General features: G+C 46.4%; 1 protein-coding gene across 1 annotated transcript in view; it reads right to left on the reverse strand.

The window, feature by feature from the left end:
- Nucleotides 1-26,666, reverse strand: part of EP300 (E1A binding protein p300) — a 415,411-nt gene that overhangs the window by 249,705 nt on the left and 139,040 nt on the right. Inside the window, exon 8 of the mRNA XM_063941527.1 lies at nt 24,738-24,894. Coding sequence (XP_063797597.1) covers nt 24,738-24,894 — 157 coding nt within the window. The remainder of the gene's footprint in view (nt 1-24,737; nt 24,895-26,666) is intronic.

Genomic DNA, 26,666 nt, shown 5'->3' on the forward strand with positions numbered 1-26,666 from the left:
CACTAGGGGTCACTGGAGTACTCTTGGGATATCGACTGCTTTAGCAGAAACAGGGCACTGAATATTTAAATTTAGTAACTCTCCTCCCCTCCATATTCCCAGAGTACCTCACTGTTTTTTCTGTGCTCACAGCACTAACAGGCTTGTGTGGAGCTCCCACACTTAGTTTGAATATTTTATTTTTAATTTTTACTTTTTCTTTTTGCAACTTCAGCACATCCCTTCCCAGTTTATAAAAAAAACGTGGATCTGGGAGGCAGCGCATGGCGTGTCGGTCCTCACAAAGAGCACCCTCACAGCCACACGCAGCTCATTCACTGACCTGCTGGAAGAGCTGGACGGAGCTTACAGACAGAAGCCCCATCATAGCCCTCACTACTGGAGACAAGGTATGCTGGGGGGACGGGGCGGTCAGCTCACGCTGTCGCCCCGCTGTGTGGGGAAAATGTTTCTAAACCGCCGCCCGCACCCGCCGCTCCTAACAGGCCACCCGCCCCAGCTGCTCCTACCACCGCTGTACGGGGCTCAGCGCCCGCCATAGCCGCTCCGACTAGCACGACACCGCCGCTCCGGCCGCCGCACGCCGCTCACACCCGCCGGCCACACTTCCGCAGCACGGCCGCTCTCCCCGCTAGACGCTCCCCGGCTCCCTGCAATGATCTCAGGATTCCAGGGTCCCGATCACCGGCAACCGCTCACCGCTAAGACGCAGCGGTACACGGTGCACGGGGGAGAAGTCTGCTCACAGAGCATAGGCTGCATGGCAGGCTGCAGGGGTTATAATATGCTGCGTGGGTTTTAATATTACATATGCTGCATCCATTATGTTAATAGGCTGTTAAGCCTATATTAAATCCAAAGTTAGGTAAAGGTTATAAAGACGTGTTGTGACCTGACCTGTGATTCTCACTGTAAGCATGGCATGGGGGCCATTTTAACCATGCTTCCTGTGTCTTCCTATGATTCCAGAACGTTCCTGTCCTACATCTCTACTCCACCGGAGGCACAGGGGTGTTAGTGGGAATTTCGTATCAGGTTTCATATAGTACTGGCCACGTGCACTGCACTTCGGCCATATATTACACACACACCTTAGTAACAATTTTACTGAGTCGTGCAAGTGTCTGTCTTTGTCTATTGTATTGTCTGTCTGCATAATGAGTAAGGCGCCAGCAAAAACTAAAAAGCAGTTTCACTGCAAGGTCTGTAAGAGTATGTTACCAGATGGATCTACCACATGTACAGTATGTTTTGTGAATTCTGTTACGAATACAATTTCCGCTCCGGTTTCAAAGCCGGTTTCATCCCCGGACCCTCCATGGGCTATGCTAACAGATGTAATGGCTGGGTTGCAATCAGAATTGGCCGCCGCTCGACAAGAGCGGGAAGCGGCAAGATGCGAGTCTCGGGTGAAACCGCCAGAACTACCGGAGGGGTCTCAGCCTTGCCAAAGTTATAAGTCCATTTTGGGTAGAAGGGATAAAATTGAATTTGTCTTATGATTTACCAGTTTCTGCTATGTTGCATTCTGACGATTCTATGCCAGACCTCACTGCGCAAGATGAGGGTGAGGAGGGTGAAGTGAGACCAGCAGTCAGATAGTGAAGATTTTGACAGCCCAGGCATTAATAATCTCATCAGAGCGGTGCGTCAGTCTCTGAAGTTTACAGAAACTGAGGAGCCTCTGACGAATGATGAAGTCGTATTTACTAAACGACAGATCTCCGATGTGTTTTCCTGTTTCGGAATCTCTTAATAAGATGTTAGTGGAAACACAGAAGAATCCGGATAAACGGTTTTCTATACCTCGCAGATTTAAGTCTAGTTACCCGTTTCCAGAGTCTGACATCTACATGGGAGAATCCGCCAATGGTGGATTCGTCTGTGTCAAAACTTACAAAGAAATTAACCATACCAGTACCAACTGCTACTACGCTTAAAGACCCTTCAGACCGGAAAATAGAAGCTATGCTAAAGTCCATGTATATAGCAGCAGGAGTGTTGCTTAGACCTAGGTTGGTTGGCATTTGGGTCACTAAGGCGCTAATTGTATGGATAACAGAACTCAAGTCTGGTCTAAATGACGATCACCTTATACTTCTCGTTGATCAAATCTGTGAAGCTGCCGAGTATCTATGTACAGCTTCTACTGACGTCTGTCAGCTCACTTCACGCCTTTCATCGTTGCTAGTTACGGCACGACGAGCACTCTGGCTGCGATCTTGGCAAGCGGAGGCAGAGGTTAAGAGAGGTATAGAGGCGTTGCCTTACGGGGGCGAGAAGTTGTTTGGTCCTGAATTGGACAAATTGATTTGAGGCCACGGGAGGGAAGTCTGTTTTCCTACCATTGCCTCCAACGGTACCTAGACGGAAATACTTTGGCCCGGCGTTCAAATCCTTTAGACCTCAGCCCTTTCGAGGCCGTGGTAGAGGAACAGCCACTGGTAGACGAGGTCGAGGACGTGGTTTTCAACAAACCAACACCAGTCGTCAGGACGATAAGGTCACCGACAAGCCAGTGGCATGACGGGCTCCCAGCCCATCTCTAGTCTCCAGTTGTGGGGGCACGCCTTCAGACGTTCCATTTGGCGTGGTTCCAGACATCCACAGATGGGTGGATTCGCAATTCAGTGTTAAAATGTTACAAGACAGAGTTCGACTGTCTCCCGCCACTGTGGTTTTTCAAGACAAGACTGACTGTGTCGGACGAAAAGAGGGCGGTTCTGCAAATTGCAATTCAGTCTCTGCTGGATTCAGCAGTTTTGATTCCGGTCCCGGTACACCAACAAGGTCAGGGTTATTATTCCAGTCTGTTTGTGGTACCAAAGCCGGATGGCTCGGTCAGGCCAATATTGAACTTAAAGGTTAAAGGGCCTCAATCAGTACGTCACTTACTACAGATTCAAGATGGAATCTCTGTGGTCAGTAATTGCAGGTTTAGAGCCACAGGAATTCATGATTGCGCTGGATCTCAAGGATGCGTACTTACACATTCCGATTTGGCCACCTCATCAGAGGTTCTTGCGTTTTGCGATACGGCAGAACCATTACCAGTTTCAGGCTCTACCGTTTGGCCTCTCGTCAGCGCCTCGGGTATTCACCAAAGTAATGTCTGTGATGATAGCTCATCTCAGATCCCTGGGAGTGATAATAGTTCCGTACTTGGACGATCTGCTCATCAAAGCTCCGTCTCAACAGATGCTCCTCCAACATGCGTTGCTCACGTACAATGTACTGGTTCAGCACGGTTGGATTGTCAACTTCAAGAAATCGCATCTGATTCCGTCCCAACGACTTCAATTCCTCGGTATGATTCTCGATATGGTAGATCAAAGAATTTACCTACCAGAACAGAAAGTACAGATTATTAGTCATCTGGTACAATTAGTGCTCAAGCCACGCACAGTCTCGGTACATTTGCGCATTTGCCTGTTAGGCACAATGGTGGCGGCTTTCGAATCGCTTCAGTTCAGAAGATTTCACTCACGTCCTTTTCAACTGGATGTGCTCGCACAGTGGTCGGGCTCGCATCGGCAGATTCACCACAGGGTGAGGTTGTCTCCACGGGCCAGAGTATCTCTGCTCTGGTGGCTCGAAGTACACAATCTAACCGCAGGGAAACTGTTCGGCGCCTGGAATTGGATAATTCTAACCACGGACGCGAGTCTCAGAGGTTGGGGAGCTGTAGTTCAAAATTGTCAGCTCCAGGGTCTCTAGGCGGATCACGAAAGACTGCTGTCGATAAATGTCCTGGAACTCCGGGCAATTTACAATGCACTACGACAAGCAGTGCACATGCTTCGGTCTCAGACTGTCCAGGTGCAGTCAGACAACGCGACGGCGGTCGCGTACAACAAACAAGGAGGAACGAGAAGCCGCATGGCCATGCGGGAAGTAGCTTGAATCCTCAATTGGGCCGAGCATCGCCATGTGATATTGTCGGCAGTGTTCATTCCGGGAGTGGACAACCGGGAGGCGGATTTTCTCAGCCGCCGGGATTTTCATCCAGGAGAATGGGCCTTAAATCCAGAAGTGTTTCACATGTTGGTCCAGAGGTGGGGTTACCCACAAGTGGATCTGATGGCACAGCGCCACAATCACCAAACGCCCCAGTATGTGTCCAGAACATGAGATCCAAAGGCAGTGGCGCTGGATGCTCTCACAATCGCGTGGCCGTACAGCCTCGTGTATCTGTTGCCACCGTTTCCGCTGCTCCCTCTGTTGCTAAAACGAATCAAAATCATACTAGTGGCGCCTCATTGGCCTCGGAGAGCTTAGTTCTCGGATCTCCGCGGACTACTCGCAGACGATCCTTGGCCGCTCCCTCTACGTCCGGACCTGTTACAATAGGGTCCGTTCCTTTACCCCGATTTAGCGCGGCTGCGTTTGGCGGGGTGGCTGTTGAGACCGCCCTCTTAAGAAGAGAGGGCATTCCAGAATCGGTTATACCAACCATGTTACGTGCTAGGAAGCCAGTTACGGCAGCTCATTATTACAGAATTTGGCGTGCCTATATAGGTTGGTGTGAAGCTCAGAAGTTTCCGACATCATCTTTCAAGTTATCCCGTCTTTTGTTATTTCTACAGACGGGGTTAGATGGAGGACTGCGTTTATCTACACTAAAGGTGCAGGTATCTGCTTTGTCAATTTACTTTCAAAGACGATTGGCTCTATTGCCATCTGTACACACCTTTCTGGTAGGTGTCCTCAGAGTACAGCCTCCATTCATTCCACCTACAGCGCCATGGGATTTGAATCTGGTTTTAGATTTCTTACAGTCTTCATATTTTGAACCCTTACAACAAGTGGATATTAAGTTTCTCACTTGGAAAACAATTTTTCTACTAGCCTTAACTTCGGCAAGGCGTGTTTCAGATTTGGGTGCCTTGTCATGCAAGCCACCGTATTTGGTGTTTCATGATGACAGAGCGGAACTTCGGACGAATCCCGCTTTCTTGCTAAAGGTAGTGTCATCTTTTCACATCAATCAACCTATAGTAGTTACAGAAGATTCTGGAACTTTGGATGTGGTACGCGCACTACGCGTTTATGTGTCCCGAACGTCTATAGTTCGTAAGACGGATACTCTGCTTGTTCTCTATGATGCTGCCAAGTTGGGTTGGCCAGCTTCTAAACAGACATTATCCAGATGGATTAAACTGACTATACGTCAAGCTTACCTTCATGCTAGGTTACAGCCGCCTACATCAGTAACAGCTCATTCCACACGTTCTGTGGGAACTTCATGGGCAGCTGGCCGTGGGGCTTCTACGACACAGCTTTGCCGTGCGGCTACATGGTCATCAGTGCACACGTTTGTGCGCTTTTACAAGTTTGATACGTTTGCGGCATCAGCATCTAGCTTTGGCCGCCTAATGTTACAGGTGCCAAACAGCTCTCCCGCCCACGGGGGAAGCTTTGGTACGTCCCAAGAGTACTCCAGTGACCCCTAGTGGATGATAAAGAAAATAGGATTTTGGTACTTACCAGGTAAATCCTTTTCTTTGAATCCATAGGGGGCACTGGACGCCCACCCAGAGCAGTTTTACCTGGTTTGTGGTAAGTTCAGGGGATCTTATGGTAACACATTCTCACCGACTGGTTCAAATTTTCAAGTTCTATCGGTTATGGTGTCAACTGTTCAGTTGTCAGTAACGTTATGTGTCAACTTTATTGTTGTCCGTTATGTTATATGTAATTCTCCATTGTCAAACTCTATCGTTCCAGTTCGGCTCAGTAAAAAACACTGAGGTACTCTGGGAATATGGAGGGGAGGAGAGTTACTAAATTTAAATATTCAGTGCCTTGTTTCTGCTAAAGCCGTCCATATCCCAAGAGTACTCCAGTGCCCCCTATGTATTCAAAGAAAAGGATTTACCTGGTAAGTACCAAAATCCTATTATCTGTTTTACGTACTGCTGATGTTCGTGCAACATAAACGCGGAGTGCGCGTACCACATGCAAAGTAGCTGGAGTTCCTGAACCTTCTGAAAAAACAAGAACTACGATTGGTTGATTAATGTGAAAGGAAGATACCACCTTTGGTAGAAAAGTGGGATTCGTCCGAAGTTCCACTCTGTCACCATGAAACACAAGATACAGTGGCTTGCATGACAAGGCACCCACTTCTGAAACCCCACTTCTGAAACACGCCTTGCTGAAGCTAAGGCTAGGCGAAACTGTTTCTCCAGCAGGGTCCACAGGTTATCACAGGATAACAATGGGATATGATGAAGCGACAGCGGATTTGCACCAATCGGTCAAAGCTTTTCCGGCCTACCAGCATACAATGGGCCCGTCCATACATCCCCACCTCCTTGCTCAGGCAAATCAGTTTTTTGTTTGGTGCAGCAGGAGCCAGACCATGGTCAGAGGGATGCTGGTTTTTAGCAGCCCTAAGCTTTCTTATTTTATTTTTATAGTCTTACTATTTTTTCTTGAGTGATCTTTCTAAACAGCGTCTTATACGTACCTTAGAAAGAGTCGCTCCAACAACTCTCCGGCCGGGTCACGACAAAGCTTACCCACGAGTACAGTGCTGTTTCGGCGGGTGTCTGTGTCAGATATACTAGCAGGTCCAGTACAAGTTACCAGGCTGTGGCCGGAGCACGGGGAAAAGGTAAGGCATCAGTTCCGCTTAGTAGGGGAATGTGGACACAGCACTGTTTTCGGAAGAGACCACCAAACAGTCGCTGACGCGGCTGCCACCATGGGTGCACCAGCGCTAGGACTTAGGGATCAGAGGCTCCAGGAATAGTATGAGGACACGATCCCTAGGGTTGATGTCAGCAGTGGGGAGTCGCCTCTCCCCCCAGTTCATGACCAGTTTAATACGAGTCTCCCGCCATGAACTGTTTCCCGCTTTCGTCTCAGACGCTGTACATGAAGGGGACCCAGTCGCAGCATAGGCGGCTGTGTGACTGGTTCCTCTGTGTTCACTGAGCGTCTGTGTTCACTATAGGTTCATGGAGCGGCAGTGTACACTAGTAGCCTCTGGATCCACTCCGCGTTCGCTAACGTATTGATTGGTCCTGGAAGCGAGGAAAGTCTCCCTGTATCCCACTCTACTGAGTATGAGTAATACAGCACTAAGTCTCTATTTGCCCCTTTGAGAACGAATAGTTAGATAAGTGCTATTGCATACGAGTCTGTATACATTTACTGTTTCTTTCGAAATTTCATCTGAATAAGATAGATCTTTTTAAACATGATGCAGTAATGTTCTCCTACATAATTAAAATGTAGTTGTAGTTGATATGCTCATATTGCTTATTATACTAATGTACAAACATGTGACTGACTGCTAGTGCGATTGCTGACTTTACTATATTTCTGTCAGTTTGTTTATTCAGATACGCAATGCTGGTGCATGGGTAGGGTCGGACTGTATGTCACTTTAGGAAGTTTAAAGTGATTACAGTCACAAATTGTGTAATACACTGTGGAAGTGTTGATTATTTATCATGTCTAACAGCGGCAATTGTGAGGAAGGTACACTCACAGCAACACCAACACTCATATCATGTTTGTCTTGCAAAGCTGTGTTATCCTCTCAGGAACTGGATCAGGATGGTTTGTGTGCAAATTGTTTTAGCTTTCACCAGGGGTTAATGAAAAATACAACGCAGATTCAGTGCAGATGGATCCACCTTGGGCTATGTTTGCACAGACTTTATCCAGTATAGCTGAACGGATAATTCCTCCAACTCCTGTACCAGGGATAGGTTACACTATTAATCCTTACACTTCCAGCAGCAGCCACACAAAAGAAACAAGCTGATAAGACGGTGGTAAGTAAATCTTCACCCTCACAGGCTACACATGATTTAGATGAGGATTCATCGGAAGATGAAAACTCAATTAATTCTACTTCGGCATACGAAGAGGAGGAGGAAGGTCTCGGCTCAATGGATATAGCAGAGTTAATTAAAGCAATGAAAGCCATTCTATCCTTACAGGATTCAGCAGAGCCTGTGTAAAAACCAAGGCACCTGTGTTTATACGTCCCAAAACAGTTAAGACTGAGTTTACAGGGACAGATTAGCCGACAGAAATTATGGAAGAGGCTTGGGCTACGCCCAATAAGAAGTTTAGTATTCCTAAGAAATGGAATTCCAATTATCCTCTTCCAGCTGGGGATTGTTTAAAAAAAGGAGGTAGATCCTAAAATAGATACGCATGCAAATCTATTAGTGCGAAAATCTACAATACCTTTGCCTTCAACATCATTAAATGATGTCACGGATAGGAGAGTGGATGGTTTTCTAAAAACCATTTCTGCAGCGGGGTACACTGTATTCCTCAGGGAATAACATCGGGGTGTAGAGTTGTATCTTGATCCGAGGCACCAACAGGCTAAAGCTTTGACTGTTCCCAGGATGCCTTGCACCACCTCCTCTATAAGCCCACCTCCAGGCAATGGAGCTCAGTTTGTAAGTTGGTGCCTGCAGCGCAGGCAGCTAACAGGGAGAGCTGCGTTAGCAAGCCCTGGAAAGAGCTTTTCTGAAGACAGAAGACTTCAAGGTCCGCAGCACAGGCACTTAGAAGTGTTATATGTCAGTCTGAAATATCGTGCTGCGGCTCAATCACCTCTCCCAGCGGCGCTGTATACTCCCACACCTTGGTTGCTGGGTATTTACAGCGGAGGTGCTCTGGCTTCATCAGGCACACACCCGCCGCTGTTCTCCGGGATTAGGGATGGACCGCTCCGCTGGCTTGGAGACTCTGGTCGTGCAGGGACACCAATATATCCACCAGGGCAAGGGGAACAGGTCGGATTTACCAAAATACGTTTGATATAGGCCCCGCAGTACCCGGTGGTGAAGTCCAGCAGAGGGGATAAGGCTCTGACCTGTAGCCCCTCCCCCAGCCCAAGGCGCCATTTACTGCAAATGCTCCCGCTCTGGAGCTGCATCTCTCTCTCTCCCTCACTCCCCGTCAGCGTATGGGCGCTAATACACAGAGCTGAGCTGATCCTGGGAAAGCTGGGCACTGTCTCCTCTGTAAAGCCACCTGCCTCATCAGCGCTGTGCTGATACAGGACACAACTAAAACGGTCGAAACGACACGTAGAGTACTTAAGAAAAAGTACATAACTACAGAGATATTTCAGTACAAGCAACCTGTGATATACATCCAGTATTTAGTGTGCTTTGTTATATCTGTAAACATATATAGCTTTACTTAGTATTGCTAGTCCAGTGCAGTTTTATTGCTGTTGTAATAATGTCTGCATTGTACATGTGACTGTGTGCCAATAGCAGCTGTGTGGTTCCTATTCCGTGTATCTCACACATATTGTTATCCCTATATTCTGTAACCTGACGGGGGCTAAGTGCGTCAGGGTCATAATAAAATATGTATGTATGTATGTATGTATAGATATATAGATATATATGTATAGATATATAGATATATAGATATATATATATATATAGATATATAGATATATAGATATATAGAGATAGATATATAGATATATAGATATATAGAGATAGATATATAGATATATAGAGATAGATATATAGATATATAGAGATAGATATAGATAGATATAGATAGATATAGATAGATATAGATAGATATAGATAGATATAGATAGATATAGATAGATATACATACATATATACACACACACACATATATATATATATATATACATACATACATATATATATATATATATATATATATATATATATATAAAAAATCCACAACATAGAGGCACTCCCGGACTTGTCATATAGTGAAAAAAAGTGGTGGTTTAATTCAACGTTTCAGGGTGCTCCCCCCCCCCCCCCCGTCATCAGGACACACATACATGTGTGAGTGCCCGCTTGTGGACTTTGTTACACTCATATATACATACGCACACAGTCCGGTCCATAAATATTGGGACATCGACACAATTCTCATTTTTGAAACAAACAAGATGTGCTTTAACTGCAGACTTTCCGCTTTAATTTGAGGGTATTTACATCCAAAATCAGGTGAACGGTGCAGGAATTACAACGCTTTCTATATGTGCCTCCCACTTTTAAGGGGCCAAAAGTAATGGGACAAACTAAACAATCCTAAATCAAACGTTCACTTTTTAATACTTTGTTGCAAATCCTTTGCAGTCAATTACAGCCTGAAGTCTGGAACGCATAGACATCACCAGGTTTCATCCCTGGTGATGCTCTGCCAGGCCTCTACTGCAAATGTCTTCAGTTCCTACTTGTTCTTTTGGGCATTTTCCCTTCAGTTTTGTCTTCATCAAGTGAAATGCATGCTCAATCGGATTCAGGTCAGGTGATCGACTTGGCCATTGCATAACATTCCACTTATTTGCCTTAAACTCTTTGGCTGCTTTTGCAGTATGCTTCGGGTCATTGTCCATCTGCACTGTGAAGCGCCGTCCAATGAGTTCTGAAGCATTTGACTGAATATGAGCAGATATTACTACATTTCAGAATTCATCCTGCTGCTTTTGTCAGCAGTCACATTATTAATAAATACAAGGGACCAGTTCCATTGGCAGCCATACATGCCCACGCCATGACACTACCACCACCATGCTTCACTGATGAGGTGGTATGTTTTGGATCATGAGCAGTTCCTTTCCTTCTCCATACTCTTCTCTTCCCATCACTCTGGTACAAGTTGATCTTTGTCTCATCTGTCCATAGGATGTTGTTCCAGAACTGTAAAGGCTTTTTTAGATGTTTGGCAAACTCTAATCTGGTCTTCCTGTTTTAGTGGCTCACCAATAGTTTACATCTTGTGGTGAACCCTCTATATTCACTCTTGTGAAGTCTTCTCTTGATTGTTGACTTTGACACATATACGCCTACCTCCTGGAGAGTGTTATTGATCTGTGCAACTGTTTTGAAGGGGTTTTACTTCACCAGGGAAATTATTTTTCTGTTATCCACTACATTTGTTTTCCGTGGTCTTCCGGGTCTTTTGGTGTTGCTGAGCTCTCCGGTGCGTTTTTTCTTTTTAGGAATGTTCCAAACAGTTGATTTGGCCACACTTAATGTTTTTGCTCTCTCTCTCTCTCTGATGGGTTTGTTTTGATTTTTCAGCCTAATGATGGCTTGCTTCACTGATAGTGGCAGCTCTTTGGATCTCATATTTAGAGTCGACCGCAACAGATTCCAAATGCAAATGTCACACCTGGAATCTACTCCAGACCTTTTACGTGCTGATTATGAAATAACGAGGGAATAGCCCACTCCTGTCCATGAAATAGCTTTTGAGTCGATTGCACCATTACTTTTGGTCCCATAAAAAGTGGGAGGCACATATAGAAACCATTGCAATTCCTACACCGTTCACCTGATTTGGATGTAAATACCCTCAAGTTAAAGCGGAAAGTCTGCAGTTAAAGCACATCTTGTTTGTTTAATTTCAAACCCATTGTGGTGGTGTATAGAGCCCAAAATATGAGAACTGTGTCGATGTCCCAATATTTATGGCCCTGACTGTGTATGTGTGAGATTATATATATATATATATATATATATATATATATATATATATATATATATATATACACACACACACACACACACATATACACACATATATATATATACACACATATATATATATATATATATATATATATATATACACACACACACATACATACATACATACATACACATACTACCTTGGTATTTTTCTCTATGTATTTCAGTCAGCATATAACAATTAAATCCTGTTTGCGCTCTGCATTTGCAGTTACACTACATAGGGTTTATTTGCCAGGTACCGTGTCTGGCTATATTGTACTGTTACACCCTAAGGCTACATTCACACATAATGTCTGCTACACAGGACGGGAGATATGTGGCTGATCCTGCGTCAAGCAGTGCTGACGCCGCGGATGCACCTGAGGAAAATATTACAGCTGAGGGTCCAGGTGCCGGGGGTTCAATACACCTTAGTCAGCCTGCAGCACCTGTGGCACACCAAAACCCACCTTGGGCTGTTTTTTTCCAATTTGCTGACTACGCTAGTAACGAGACGTACACTCCCTGTGGGACCTCCTGTGCCATTACAGCCACATATTGTCCCTGCAGTTCATCTGCTATGGGCAGATAATCTGTCAACTCAGTTACAGCAATTAAATCAGTCTTTGGTTAAACAAAAACCTAACCCTAGCCCTCCTAGGACCAAAGGGTCATCTAAGCGGGCCATTACTTCCACGCATGTTACAGATACTTCATCAGATGAAGACGGCGTATACACTGATCCCTCAGATGCAGATGCTTCTAATGGGGACTATTTCACAGGTGGCTGTTCCTGACCTCTTGGAGGCTATCAAAGTCTAAACGTGAGAAGGTCACTAAATTAATTTGCCCCATTCTGACCATTTAGTTGACATGTGTCAGGAATCCTGGGAGTATCCAGGAAAGAAATTCTCCCTGTCTAAGAAGATGCTGGCTCATTATCCCCTCCCTGCAGAGTTAAGTAAAAATTGGGAAACCCCACCGACGCTAGACTCACATGTCGCACGTCTGGTGGTGTCCTCTACTCTGCCTGTCACTACAGTCACTTCTCTGAAGGTACCGACGGATAAGCGTGTGGAGGGTTGCCTGAAGTCTATTTACACCCTTGCAGGTGCTGTGCATAGACCCACTATAGCGGCCTCTTGGGCTGTGAAGGCTATTGAAGTATGGGTTCAAGAAGCTGAAGCAGAGCTACCTTCTAATTTTTCTGATAATGCCAGACAGTGTCTTTCATATATTATCACAGCCTCTCACTATATACAGGAGGTGGCCTCTGATGCAGATGCCCTGGCGGCCAAAGCGTCTACTACGTCCATTTTGGCCTGCAGATTCTGTGGTTGCGTTCCTAGTCTGTGGATCTGGACTCTAAAAAGTCCTTGGAGATTATCCCCTTTAAGGGAGACATCCTGTTTGGGGATTATCTGAACAAGATTGTTGCTGACTTAGCATCTGCTAAAACTGCATGTCTGCTGAGTACTAATCTTTTGATTCAGAAGGCTAAGAGTACCACCTTTCATTCATTTCGACATCCAAGTAAAGCAAAGGGTCAGGCGTACCCGAAACAGGCTCGCACTTCCAAAACCTCTAAGCCTAAACCTAAACGTTCCTGGGCTGCCCGTCAGCCTGCTTCCAAACCAGACAAGTCTGCTGCATGGGGACCCCCGGGGTGGGAGGCCGACTTCCACGGTTTGCTCAGGTATGGTTACAGACCACTTCAGACGCCTGGGTAAGTGAAGTAGTCACTCACAGATACGTCATCTCTCTCAAAAAACGTCCCCCTCGCCAGTTTTGTTTGACAAATATCCCTTCGGATCCGGTAAAAGCAAGAACTCTCCACTTGGTGGTACAATCCCTCCTGGACACAGGAGTGGTAGTGCCGGTGCCTCTGGCTCAGAGAGGCAGGGGATACTATTCAATGCTGTTCCTACTTCCGAAACCAAATGGTTCCACCCTGCCCATTCTCAACCTCATGTCTCTGAAAAGTTTGTGAAGGTTTTCAAGATCCGTATAGAAACTCTTCACTCTATTGTATATGGTATCCCTGGACATACAGGATGCTTACCTACATATACCTATTGCCATATCGCATCAGCAATACCAGCGGTTTGCTATTGGCAACTTACATTATCAATTCCCGGCCTTGCCTTTTGGACTGACCACGGCTCCGCAAATCTTCACCAAGGTCATGGCGGTTATGACGGCTCTGCTCCGCCGTCAGGGTATCGGGATCTTTCCGTATCTGGACGACTTGTTGATCCTGGCAAACTCCCCAGAGGTTCTCCTCCGTCATCTGGAACAGACAGTACGATTCCTGCAAGCCCAGACGTGGCTCATCAACTGGAGGAAATCCTCCCTGGTCTTGCTCAGAGCATGGTGCACCTGGGGGCATTGTTGGACACTCACAACCAACAGTTGTTCTTATCCCGAGAGAAGGTCCTGAAGCTTCAGGACAGGATAGATGCTTCCTCTCTCGTCCGCGAGTGTCAATACACTCGGTGATGCAAGTACTAGGCCTCATGGTGTCAGCTTTCAACATGGTAGAGTACGCTCAATTTCATTCACGCCCTCTGCAGAAGCTACTATTCAATGCTGTTCCTACTTCCGAAACCAAATGGTTCATCCCTGCCCATTCTGGGAAGCGGACTTCTTCAGTTGTCAGGACGTACACACCGGAGAGCGGAGCCTTCAACCAGAAGTATTTCAACTCCTAGTGGAGTGGGGCCTACCAGATGTAGACCTGATGGCGTCGACACAATCACAAGGTTCCAGTCTTCGGAGCAAGGACAAGGTATCCTCAAGCAGCGTTTGAGGATGCCCTGGCAATTCCATGGAACTTTCGGCTACTGTACGTGTTCCCTCCGGTTTCACTCCTGCCCAGGGAAATAAGGATGTTCAAGCAAGAAGGAGGATTCCTACTTCTGATCGCTCCAGCGAGGCCAAGACTGCATTGGTTCTCAGACCTACAGGGTCTCTCGATAGAGAGTCCTCTTATAATTCATCAATGCCCAGACCTCCTCGTTCAGGGCCTGTGTCTACCAGGATCTGGCCCGACTGGCTTAAACGGCGTGGCTTTTGAAGCTTCAGTTCTGAGGGTCTAAGGTTTTTCTGAGGCGGACATTCAAACGATGTTGAAAGCCCGTAAACCGGCTTCGACTCGGATTTATTATAGGGGTGGAATTCTTACTTCACCTGGTGTGCGGCTAAGAATTTTGATGCATGCAAGTTCAGCGCTGCCAAACTAGTGGCGTTTCGGCAACAGGGCCTGGAATCAGGCCTTCGCCTGGCCTCCCTCAAGGTTCATGTTTCAGCCTTATCGGTGTGGTTTCAGAAAAAAATTGCGACTGGCTGTCGTTCATACCTTCACTCATGGTGTTTTACGGATTCAACCTCCCTATGTTTCTCCTTAGGCTCCTTGGGATTTGTTGGTTGTTCTGAACGCCCTACAAGAGTCTCCGTTTGAACCTCTTGAGTCTGTGGACTTTAACTGGCTTATGCTTAAGGTCTTATTTTTGCTGGCTATTGCCTCTGCTAGATGGGTTTCAGATCTGGGTGCCTTATCCTGTATGTCTCCCTTTCTGATTTTTCACTGTGACCGTGTGGTTCTTAGAACTCGCCCTCGTTATCTACCTAAAGTGCTGTCATCTTTCCACCTTAACCAAGAGATTGTGGTTTCTGCCTTTATCTCTCCTGATTTGTCCTACAAAGAACGATCTTTGGATGTGGTACAGGCTCTCTATGTGAAGTGAACCGCCTCCCTTAGGAGATATGATTCTCTCAGTGCTTTTTGGGTTTCACAAACGTGGCTGGTCTGCTAATAAGCAGACTTTGGCCAGATGGATTAGAACGGTGATTACACAAGCTTATGTACAGGCTGGACTTTCAGCTCTTGCTACTATCAAGGCCCATTCTATTCGGTCTGTTGGACCTTCTTGGGAAGCCCGCCGTGGCTCGTCCTGAGAACAATTGTGCAAGGCGGCTACGTGGTCCTCAGTGAACACGTTCATTAGGTTTTATGCCTTTGATACTTCCTCCTCCCAGGATGCTTCCTTTGGACGCTGGGTTCTTGTGCCTGCTATGAAGAACTGCTTTAGGACATCCCCGATGTTATTCCGTGTGTAATACAGTGTACCCTGCTGCAGAAAGGATATATATGGTAAAAACTTACCTTTGTTAAATCTTTCTGCGAGGTACACTGGATTCCACAGGGCACCCACCCTGACGCACTTACCCTCTTTGGGATTGAATGGCATTAGCCGCTGGTACCTTCTCCTGTCGTGAGAATGTGGTTTGCTGTGGCTACTAACTTATCGTCTTTTACCTGCTACAGCATTGGACTGGTTTACAAAACTGAGCTCCAGTGCCTGGGGGTGGGGTTATAGAGAAGGTGCAAGGCATCCTGGGAAGTCAAAGCTTCAGCCTGTTGGTGCCTCGGATCAAGATCCAACTCTACACCCCAATGTTATTCCCTGTGGAATCCAGTGTATCTCGCAGAAAGATTTAACAAAGGTAAGTTCTTACCATTAATCTCCTTTTTTTCCCTGTCTAGGGCAGTCATAAGGCCAGCCATGGCTTCAGCTTGGATGGCAAAGGCAGTGGTTGCCTGGGCTGATGAATTGGAGGGTTATTTTACAATAGCTTCTAGAGAGCAAAAATCCCATATAGCTCATATAAAACAGGCTGCAATGTTCTTGGAAGAAGCAGCATTGGATATGGGTACTATTGCCTCCAGGGCATCAGCTTCAACAATAGTTGCTCGCAGAGCAGTTTGGCTACGTACGTGGAAAGCTCATTCAGAATCTAAGAAGGTTTTGGTATCTTTACCAAAAAGAATATCTCCAGAAAAGGGCCAAGAATTGACAGATATTCTGGAGTCAGAAGCAGACTTCAAGAAGGTCCAGTTTCCTTCCACATACAATTTCAAACCTACAGTTCCGACTTTGTCTCTTTCGGTCTCAAGGAAAAGCTAAAGGAAAAAGTGATGTCAAGCAACCCCAATACAAGAAGTCTGGTAAGACTAAAAAGCATTGGCCTACTAGAGGCCCATTCGGGTTAACAGATAAGCGATCAGCCTGAAGGTGCAGGTCTCCACCTGGTGGATCCCAGGGTGGGGGGCCGACTTCTTCAGTTTGCACAGATCTGGCATCAGTCTACAACAGATGCCTGGGTGCAGGAAGCGGTATCTCTAGGTTATGCTTTTGCCTTCAAGAAGCACCCTCCTCAAAGGTTTTTTTGTACAACTCCGTCTCGGGTAGAGACGAAAGACAGGGCTTTGGTTAGAGGTAGTTCAGAAATTGCTTCACTCAGGAGTAGTCATTCCAGTTCCTCCTGCACAACGAGGACAGGGTTTTTCCTCCAACCAGTTTTTAGTTCAGAAGCCGAATGGGTCATTTCAGCCCATTCTCAATGTACTGAAGAAATACATTTGGGTACCTCGGTTTCAGATGGAGACGTTCCGTTCCATAATTTTGGCCATGGACCCAGGGGATTATATGGTATCCCTGGATATACAGGATGCCTACCTACATGTTCCTATAGCACTGTCCCATCAGTGCTTTCTCAGGTTCACTATCCTCCAACAGCATTTTCAGTTCCAGGACCTACCTTTTGGGTTAGCCACAGCTTACCAAGATTATGGTGGTAATGGCAGCTTAGACTCCGCCAGCAGGGGATAAGAATATTTCTATACCTCAGCGATCTTTTAATCCTGGCACAGATGCAGGAATTGCTATGTCAACTGCAACAGCCAATAACATGTCTGCAGAACCATGGGTGGCTCATAAACTTGGGCAAAATCATCTGATTCCATCACAACGGATCACTCACTTGGGGGCTGTAGTGGATTCAAGTCTTCAGAGCGTAATTTTACCTCTGAACAAGATATCCAAGGTTCAGTCAAGGATTCAGGACTTGTTACACAGTCAAAACGTATCCATTCACGCAGCAATGCACGTAATGGGTTTGATGGTGTCAACATTCGACATGGTGGAGTATACACAATTCCACTCGAGGCCTCTGCAGCGTCTGATTCTAGCCAAATGGAATGGGATGCATCAGACAGGGGAAAAAAAAAAAAAAAAGACTATGGAAGTCATAGTCATTAGCCTTGTGGCTACAGACATCCCATCTGGACAAGTGGAGACCCTTTTGGATATCAGATTGGGAAATTCTGACGACAGACGCCAGTCTCCAGGGCTGGGGAGCAGTGTCAGGAAGGTTGTGTTTTCAGGGGCAATGGACAAAGGAACAAAGTTGCCTGCCAATAAATATACTAGAACTTCGGGCCATATACATGGCACTGATTCAGGCAAAGGAAATTCTTCGTGGAAAACCAGTCCAGATCCGCTCGGACAATGCGACGGCAGTAGCGTACCTCAACCATCAGGGAGGAACTCGCAGCCGAAAAGCGAAGGAGGTAAGTCACATACTAAAGTGAGCAGAACTTCATCATCCAGCCTTGTCCGCTGTGTTAGTTATGGTAGTCCTAAACTGGAAAGCGGACTCTCAGTAGACACGCCATTCAGGCAAGCGAATGGGCTCTACACCCGGAGGTCTTCCGGACTCTAGTAGACAAGTGGGGGTTGCCAGAGATGGATCTCATGGCGTCCTGTCTGAACAACAAAGTTCCGGCATACGGGTCAAGAACAAAGGATCCCAGAGCGATCTTTGTGGATGGCATGTCAGTGAGATGGGACTTTCATTTGGCTTATGTGTTTTCTACAATCACCCTAATACCCAGGGTGGTCAGAAAGATAAAGCAAGGAAAAGGTGCCATCATACTAATAGCTCTGGCTTAGCCTAGAAGACAGGGGTACACAGATCTGCAGAGGATGTCGATGGATGTTCCAATTCTGCTCCCTCAACATCCAGATCTACTGATGGAGTCCTTGTTATCACAGGCATCTGGATCGACTGTCTGTGACGGCGTGGCTCTTGAAACCTCTATCCTGAAGTCAAGAGGATTCTCACAACAGGTAATTCAAACTATGCTCGGAGCAAGGAAACCTTCCTTAGCTCGCATTTATCAACGATTATGGCAAACCTATATTCATTGGTGCAGTGAACGGAAAATGGACCCTAAGTCTTTCAGAGTTTCCAGGGTCTTAGCATTCCTTCAGGCAGAAATGGATAAAGGTTTGAAGGGGGCTTCCTTGAGAGTGCAAGTGTTGGCATTGACTGTATGGTTCCAAAAGAAAAATTGCCAAATTACAGAATGAGCATACTTTTTTCCAGGGAATGCAGTACAATCAACCTCCTTTTCTTCCAACTACAGTGCCTTGGGACCAAGTCTAATCCTGAAAGCTCTTCAAGTTGTCCCGTTTGAACCACTTAAAGTGGATCTTAAATGGTTGACAGCTAAAGTTCTCTTTCTACTGGCTATGGCGTCAGCTAGATTTAGGGGCATTAAGTCATTCCCCTTTTCTGATTTTTTTTATCCAGATAAAGTAGTTCTCACAACTAGATCTGGGTATCTTCCGAAGGTGGAGTCTAAATTCCACCTTAATGAAGAAATTGTAGTACCGGCTTTACAGGTACCGGGCCTTTTCTGCGGGAGATGCATCGCTGGATGTGGTTCGTGCATTAAGGATCTACGTGGATCGTACCAGTGCCATCAGAAAGTCAGATTCTCTCTTCATTCTCTATGGATTTCACAAGAGGATGGCCTGCTGATAAGCAGACACTGGCAAGATGGCTTCGGATGACAATTTCAGAAGCATATTCTCAGGCTGATCTCCCTGTTCCAGCTAATATCTCTGCTCAATACTCGTAAGGTAGGTCCATCATGGGCAGCACAACATGGTGCTTCAGCAGAACAGATATGTAATGCAGCCACATGGCCTTCCATTAACACATGCATTAGACATTATGCCATGGATACCTTTGCCTCTCATGATGCTGAATTCGGGCAAAGGATTCTCCTGTCCAATCAGGAGCGTCCCCACAACTAAATTGCTTTGGGAAATCCCAATGTTATCCTGTGGATAACCTGTGGACCCTGGTGGAGAAATATACGTTAGGGTAAGTACTTACCGTTGATAACGGTATTTCTCCTAAGTCCACAGAGATCCCACCCTGACGCACCTGATTGGAGGATCCTTTTACTCACTAACCTCTTCCTCCTTGTACGGAAGGGTGTGTGTATGTGTGTTCTTCTCGCCTGATTAGGGCTATCTATGATGCTCCTGCCTTGAGCTTTGGAATACAACTGATTTGCCTGAGCCAGGAGGGCGGGTATAAATTGATGGGCCCGTTGCATGCTGGGAGGCCATAAAGCTTTGACCAATTGGTGCAAATCCGCTTTTGCTTTATCATATCCCATTATCATCCTGTGGACTTAGGAGAAATACCGTTATCAACGTTAAGTTCTTACCATAACGTATATTTTCCAAGTTAGAACCTTAACATCCACTTGTTGTAAGGGTTCAAAAATTGAAGACTAAAAAAATCTAGACTCAAGTTCCATGTTGCGCTGTAAGTGGTATAAATGGAGGTTGTACTCTGAGAACACCTTGCAGGAAAGTGTGAACTGTTGGCAAAAGGACCAAACACCTTTGAAAGAAAATTGACAAGGCAGAGACCAGCACCTTTACTGTAGCTAAACGTAGTACTCCATCTAAACCAGTCTGTAAAAATAGCAAAAGACGGGATAACTTGAAAAATTATGTCGGAAACTTCCAAGCTTCACACCAACCTATATAAGCTCGCCAAATCCTGTGATGAGATGCTGTAAATGGCTCCCTAGCAAGTAACATGGTTGGTGGAATGTCTTGAGAACAGCCTGTTGTAGTAGGTTTGGACGTAGCGGGAGCTGCCATAGATCTGTGAGTAGACCTTGGAGATCCGAGAACTACGCTCTGAGGCCTATGAAGCGCCACTAGTATGACGGTCGTGGACTCTCGTTTGACCCGCTTTATCAACCGAGGAAGCAGCGGAAATGGTGGAAATAGATACACGAGGCTGTACAGCACCCCAACGGTGAGAGCATCCACTGGCACTGCCATTGGACCTCTTGTTCTGGACACAATTGGGTGTCTGATGATTATGGCAAGATGCCATTAGATCCACCTGTGGGTAACCCCACCGCTGGACTAACATCTGGAACACTTCTGGATGTAAAGCCCTTTCACCTGGATGAAAATCCTGACGACTGAGGTAATCTGCTTTCCAGTTATCCACTCCTGGAACGAAGACCGCCGACAATATCACTTGGTGATGTTCAGCCCAATTAAAGAATCAAGCAACTTCTTGCATGGCCATGCAACTTCGACCCCCTCCTTGATTGTTGAAGTATGCGACTGCCGTCGCGTTGTCCGACTGAACAGTTGGAGAATGGAGCAAGTGAACTGCCTGACGCAGAGCGTTGTAAATTGCCCTGAGTTCCAGGACATTTATTGACCGTAATCCTTGTCGGTCTGACCAAAGACTCTGAAGCCGACAAAGTAGGACCACTGCTCCCCAACCGCTGAGTTTTTTTTACGTCTGTCGTCAAAATTATCCAGTTCCAAACTACGAAACTTTTTCTTGACATCTGACTTTGCTGCTCTGCTTTTCGTTCCGCCCTGTCTGTTTATGTACGTCACTGCTGTTGTACATTGTCAGACTGGACTTGAATGGGCCGATCCTGAAGAAGATAAGAGGCCTGCAGAAGGACGTTGTATTGGAAGGACAACTTCTTGACAACCAACTTCCTTGAAACTGCACCCCCTGGGTGACTGCTCCCCAACCGTCGAGGTTTGCGTCTGTGGTTAACAGGATCCAGTCCTGAATTCCGAACCTCCGACGAGGTGAGAGGTCTGTAGCCACCACAGAAGGGAGATCCCGGCTTTTGGCGACAGATTAATCCTCTGGTGCATGTGAAGATGCGATCCAGACCATTTGTCTAACAGATCGAGCTGGAAGGGTATTGCGTGAAACCTTCCGCATTGAAGCGCCTCGTAAGACGACACCATTTTCACCAGAAGGCGAATGCATAGATGTACAGACATCCAGGTTGGCTTCAGGACATCGCGAACCATCGACTGGATTACAAATGCCTTTTCCAACAGAAGGAACACTATCTGCGACTCAGTGTCCAATATCAGTCCCAGGAACGGGAGCTTCCATGTTGGCTCTAGGTGAGATTTTGGAACGTTCAGAATCCACCCGTGATCCTGGATAAGTTTGGTTGAGAGGACAATGCTGTCCAGCAACCTCTCCCTGGACGGCACCTTTATCAGAAGATCGTCCAGGTACCGAATTATGTTCACTCCCTGTTTGTGGAGTATAAACATCATCTCTGCCATCACCTTGGTGAACACCCTCGGTGCCATGGAGAAATCAAATGGCAGGGCGTGGAACTGGTAGTGACAGTCCTGTAGTGCAAACCATAGATAAGCCTGGTGAGGCGGCCAGATTGGAATGTGAAGGTACGCATCCTTGATATCCAGAGACACAAGGAATTACCCTTCCTCCAGACCTGAGAGCACCACTCTCAGAGATTCCATCTTGAACACTCTTAAGAACGAGTTCAAGGACTTGAGGTTCAGAATTAGTCATACCAAACCGTCCAGTTTCGGTAATACAAACAAGTTGGATTAGTACCCCTTGTTGTGTAGTTGAGGTGGAACTGGAACAATGACCTGAGTCTGTACCAGTTTTTGGATGGCCTGCTGTAAAGTTACACTTGCCTTTTGTGAAGCTGGTAAGCCTGATTTGAAGAATCTGTGAGGTGGGAGCTCTTGAAACTCCAGTCTGTAGCCTTGGGAAATAAGATCTATGACCCAGGGATCCCAGCACGAACTTGACCAGATCAGACTGAAGAATTATAGTCGGGCTCCCACCTGACAGACCTCCAGGCCTCACGGTCCACAGTCATGCTGAAGAATGAAGAAGCAGAACCTCCGCTCTGTTCCTAAACATCTGCAGTTGCTGGTTTGCGTGGTTTACCTCTTGCGCCTCTGGAGGTCGTAGAAGCACCTCTGGCTTTCCATTAAACTTGGCTGTCCGAAAGGACTGTAAATTTGAAGCTGAATAAGCTTTCCTGGCTGGGGGAGCTGCAGAAGGAAGATACGTAGACTTACCTGCAGTAGCTTTGGAGATCCATTTATCTAATTCGTCTCTAAACAAGACCTCTCCTGTGAATGGTAGGCCTTCCACGCCTTTCCTGGAGTCCGCATTAGCAGTCCACTGGCGTAGCCACAAGCCTCTGCGTGCTGACACTGCCATAGCAGTGGTGCGTGCATTAAGCCAAACAATATCTTTTATGGCTTCCACCATAAAGTTCGCAGAGTCCTGTATATGCTGCAGGAGTAAAACATCCCCCCTAAACAAGGAATCTAACTCCTCAATTAGGTTACCTGACCATTTAGCAATGGCTTTTGCGATCCACGCACATGCAATAGTGGGTCTTTGGGCCACCCCCAGCAGCTTTGTACAATGATTTAAATGTAGTCTCAACTTTACGATCAGCCGTATCTTTTAGGGAGGCTGCACCAGGGACAGGCAATACAATTTTACGTGACAGCCTAGAGACTGATGCGTCCACTATGGGTGGATTTTCCCATTTTTTCCTATCCTCCAGAGGAAAAGATGAGAGCATCCTTTTAGGGATTTGAAATTTCTTATCAGGATTAACCCACAGTTAATAAAGGAATTGAATAGCCTGCTTGGACGAAGGAAAAGTGACGGAGGACTTCTTTTTTACATTAAAAAAAGATTCCTCAAACTCCTCTGACACCTTATCAGGAATTTGTAGAACATCTCCCCCGCTGCTATGACACCTTGGTACCGCTGAGGTAATCTGGAGCCTCTCTGGAGGAGCTGCGCGTCATTGTCACTCAGCGTCTGTGTCCACTGCAGAGGGAAAATGGCGCTGGTGAGCTGCTGGATTATCTCCTAGTGGAGCCCCGCCACTACAATGGCGCGCAGTCTTCCCACTTTTTTTTATACTGGCTGAGGTAATCTGTTGCTTTAAATGGAGAGAAACCAATTTTAAGGCTGTTTTTGCCAGTGTGGGTACTGTGTACAGTGTACTGAGACGCAGCTGTGTACGGTGTCTGGAGACGCATTCCGCCCGGTTAGAAGCCATGCTTCTCCGTACCCTCATGCCGCCATAATGGCCAGCAAACAATTAGCCAGGACGCCGGCTTAGTACTCACCACTCTTCTGGCTCTGTTAGGGGTGGCGGCTTGCTGCGGAAATGTACGCTCACCGTGGTGGGGCTTGTGAATGGTTCCCTCAGGAGCTCAGTGTCCTGTCAGCGGGCAACGGGATCATTAACCTTTCAAGAGGTTGGGCCGTCCGTTCCCCCTAAGTCCCACGAAGCAGGCAGGCTGGTGCCAACCAGCCCTGCCTGAAAATAACCAACAAAATAAATGCAGAAAACTCTTCAGGAGCTTCCTTCAGCGTGACCGGCTCCTCCGGGTACATTTTCTAAACGGAGTCTGGTAGGAGGGGCATAGAGGGAAGAGCCAGCCCACACTATCAAATTCTTAAAGTGTCATGGCTCCTAGTGGACCCATCTATGGGTGTAGTATGTTATGCCTGCGGTCAGGCCACACCTGATAGGCTGCGCAAAAGGCCCCCACATCTAACTATCCACACAGTAGCTTCACATGATATTGTGCACAAGTAAAAACAAAACAAAACATAAAACAAATATGCCCTAGGGTCACCCCCAGATGTAGTGGGCTTTTGTCTTTGTCCGCCATCTCACCACTAAACCCTGCTCAAAGCAGTCTTTAAAAATGGATTCCAATATAGAAATAGTACAGCTACCAAAACACAGTTACTGAATCAGTGCAATCATAAACCCCCCCACCCCAAATACTTAGCCTTCCAGTATGGGCTAAAACACAGGAGTTGGAAAGGAGAAGAGCTGATGTTAAACTAACGCCTGTTCAGTCCGTAGAGTAATGGCGTCTGTCCCTTCATGGCAGGCACACCTTGGACTGCACCTCAGCCAGAGGAGAGAGTGGGGGGAATCCAGGAACACGCGGGTGGGACAGCACCTGAAAAGTGTGACTGTCTCGTGAAAATTGGGACAGTTGGGAGGTATACCCAAGTGTTCTACTCAAGTATGCTCCAAGGTAATGCTGTATAACACAAATGGTGGGGGTGTATGTGGAAGGTCTATGATTGAGAAAGGAAACTCCTTATACTTAACATAACAAGTCCACATGCAGCTTTATTTTCAAGCATTATGAAAGGACAGCACTAACACTTAACTGTTAAATGGGGACACTATAATGAAAAACATACTTGTAGACATGACTTGTTGTGTTGGGGCCATACCCGGGACCTGATGCATTGATGCAGAAGGCATGCCTGGATGCTTCTGTAACCTATTGCGACGTTTTTCCTCCAGTTCTTTCTGTATCTTATAAATTTTCTCAGCCAGCAAATGATAGTACTCGGCCTAAAAATATGAAAGGTTGTGTTAATGCAATGTTTCATTAATGGAGAAAGAAGGTTTTAGAGAAAGGTATTTTGTTTTGTGCCGACAAGCTAGTTTAAAAGTAACCTAAGATTTTCTAGTGAGAAATCCACTCATTCTGTAAATAAAAAAAATGTCATGGAATGGTGCGGAAATTAAAAATAAGAATTTACTTACCGATAATTCTATTTCTCGGAGTCCGTAGTGGATGCTGGGGTTCCTGAAAGGACCATGGGGAATAGCGGCTCCGCAGGAGACAGGGCACAAAAAAGTAAAGCTTTTACCAGATCAGGTGGTGTGCACTGGCTCCTCCCCCTATGACCCTCCTCCAGACTCCAGTTAGGTACTGTGCCCGGACGAGCGTACACAATAAGGGAGGCAATTTGAATCCCGGGTAAGACTCATACCAGCCACACCAATCACACCGTACAACTTGTGATCTAAACCCAGTTAACAGTATGATAACAGAAAGAGCCTCTTAAAGATGGCTCCTTAACAATATAACCCGAATTTGTTAACAATAACTATGTACAGTATTGCAGATAATCCGCACTTGGGATGGGCGCCCAGCATCCACTACGGACTCCGAGAAATAGAATTATCGGTAAGTAAATTCTTATTTTCTCTATCGTCCTAAGTGGATGCTGGGGTTCCTGAAAGGACCATGGGGATAATACCAAAGCTCCCAAACGGGCGGGAGAGTGCGGATGACTCTGCAGCACCGAATGAGAGAATTCCAAGTCCTCTTTTGCCAGGGTATCAAATTTGTAGAATTTTACAAACGTGTTTTCCCCCGACCACGTAGCTGCTCGGCAGAATTGTAATGCCGAGACCCCTCGGGCAGCCGCCCAAGATGAGCCCACCTTCCTTGTGGAATGGGCCTTAACAGATTTAGGCTGTGGCAGGCCTGCCACAGAATGAGCAAGTTGAATTGTGTTACAAATCCAACGAGCAATCGTCTGCTTAGAAGCAGGGGCACCCAACTTGTTGGGTGCATATAGTATCAACAGCGAGTCAGATTTTCTGACTTCAGCCGTCCTTGAAATGTATATTTTTAAGGCTCTGACAACGTCCAACAACTTGGAGTCCTCCAAGTCGCCAGTGGCCGCAGGCACCACAATAGGTTGGTTCAGGTGAAACGCTGATACCACCTTAGGGAGAAAATGCGGACGAGTCCTCAGTTCTGCCCTATCCGAATGGAAGATTAGATAAGGGCTTTTATAAGATAAAGCCGCCAATTCAGATACTCTCCTGGCGGAAGCCAGGGCCAGTAACATAGTCACTTTCCATGTGAGATATTTAAAATCCACCTTTTTCAATGGTTCAAACCAATGGGATTTGAGGAAACTAAAACTACATTTAGATCCCACGGTGCCACCGGAGGCACCACAGGAGGCTGTATATGCAGTACTCCTTTAACAAAAGTCTGTACCTCAGGAACTGAGGCCAATTCTTTTTGGAAGAATATTGACAGGGCCGAAATTTGAACCTTAATAGATCTCAATTTGAGACCCATAGACAATCCTGATTGTAGGAAATGTAGGAAACGACCCAGTTGAAATTCCTCCGTCGGAACACTCCGATCCTCGCACCACGCGACATATTTTCGCCAAATGCGGTGATAATGTTTCGCGGTGACTTCCTTCCTTGCCTTAATCAAGGTAGGAATGACTTCTTCTGGAATGCCTTTCCCTTTTAGGATCTGGCGTTCAACCGCCATGCCGTCAAACGCAGCCGCGGCAAGTCTTGAAAGA

The sequence above is a fragment of the Pseudophryne corroboree genome, chromosome 9 (assembly GCF_028390025.1).
Source record: "Pseudophryne corroboree isolate aPseCor3 chromosome 9, aPseCor3.hap2, whole genome shotgun sequence".
Taxonomy (NCBI): Eukaryota; Metazoa; Chordata; class Amphibia; order Anura; family Myobatrachidae; genus Pseudophryne; species Pseudophryne corroboree.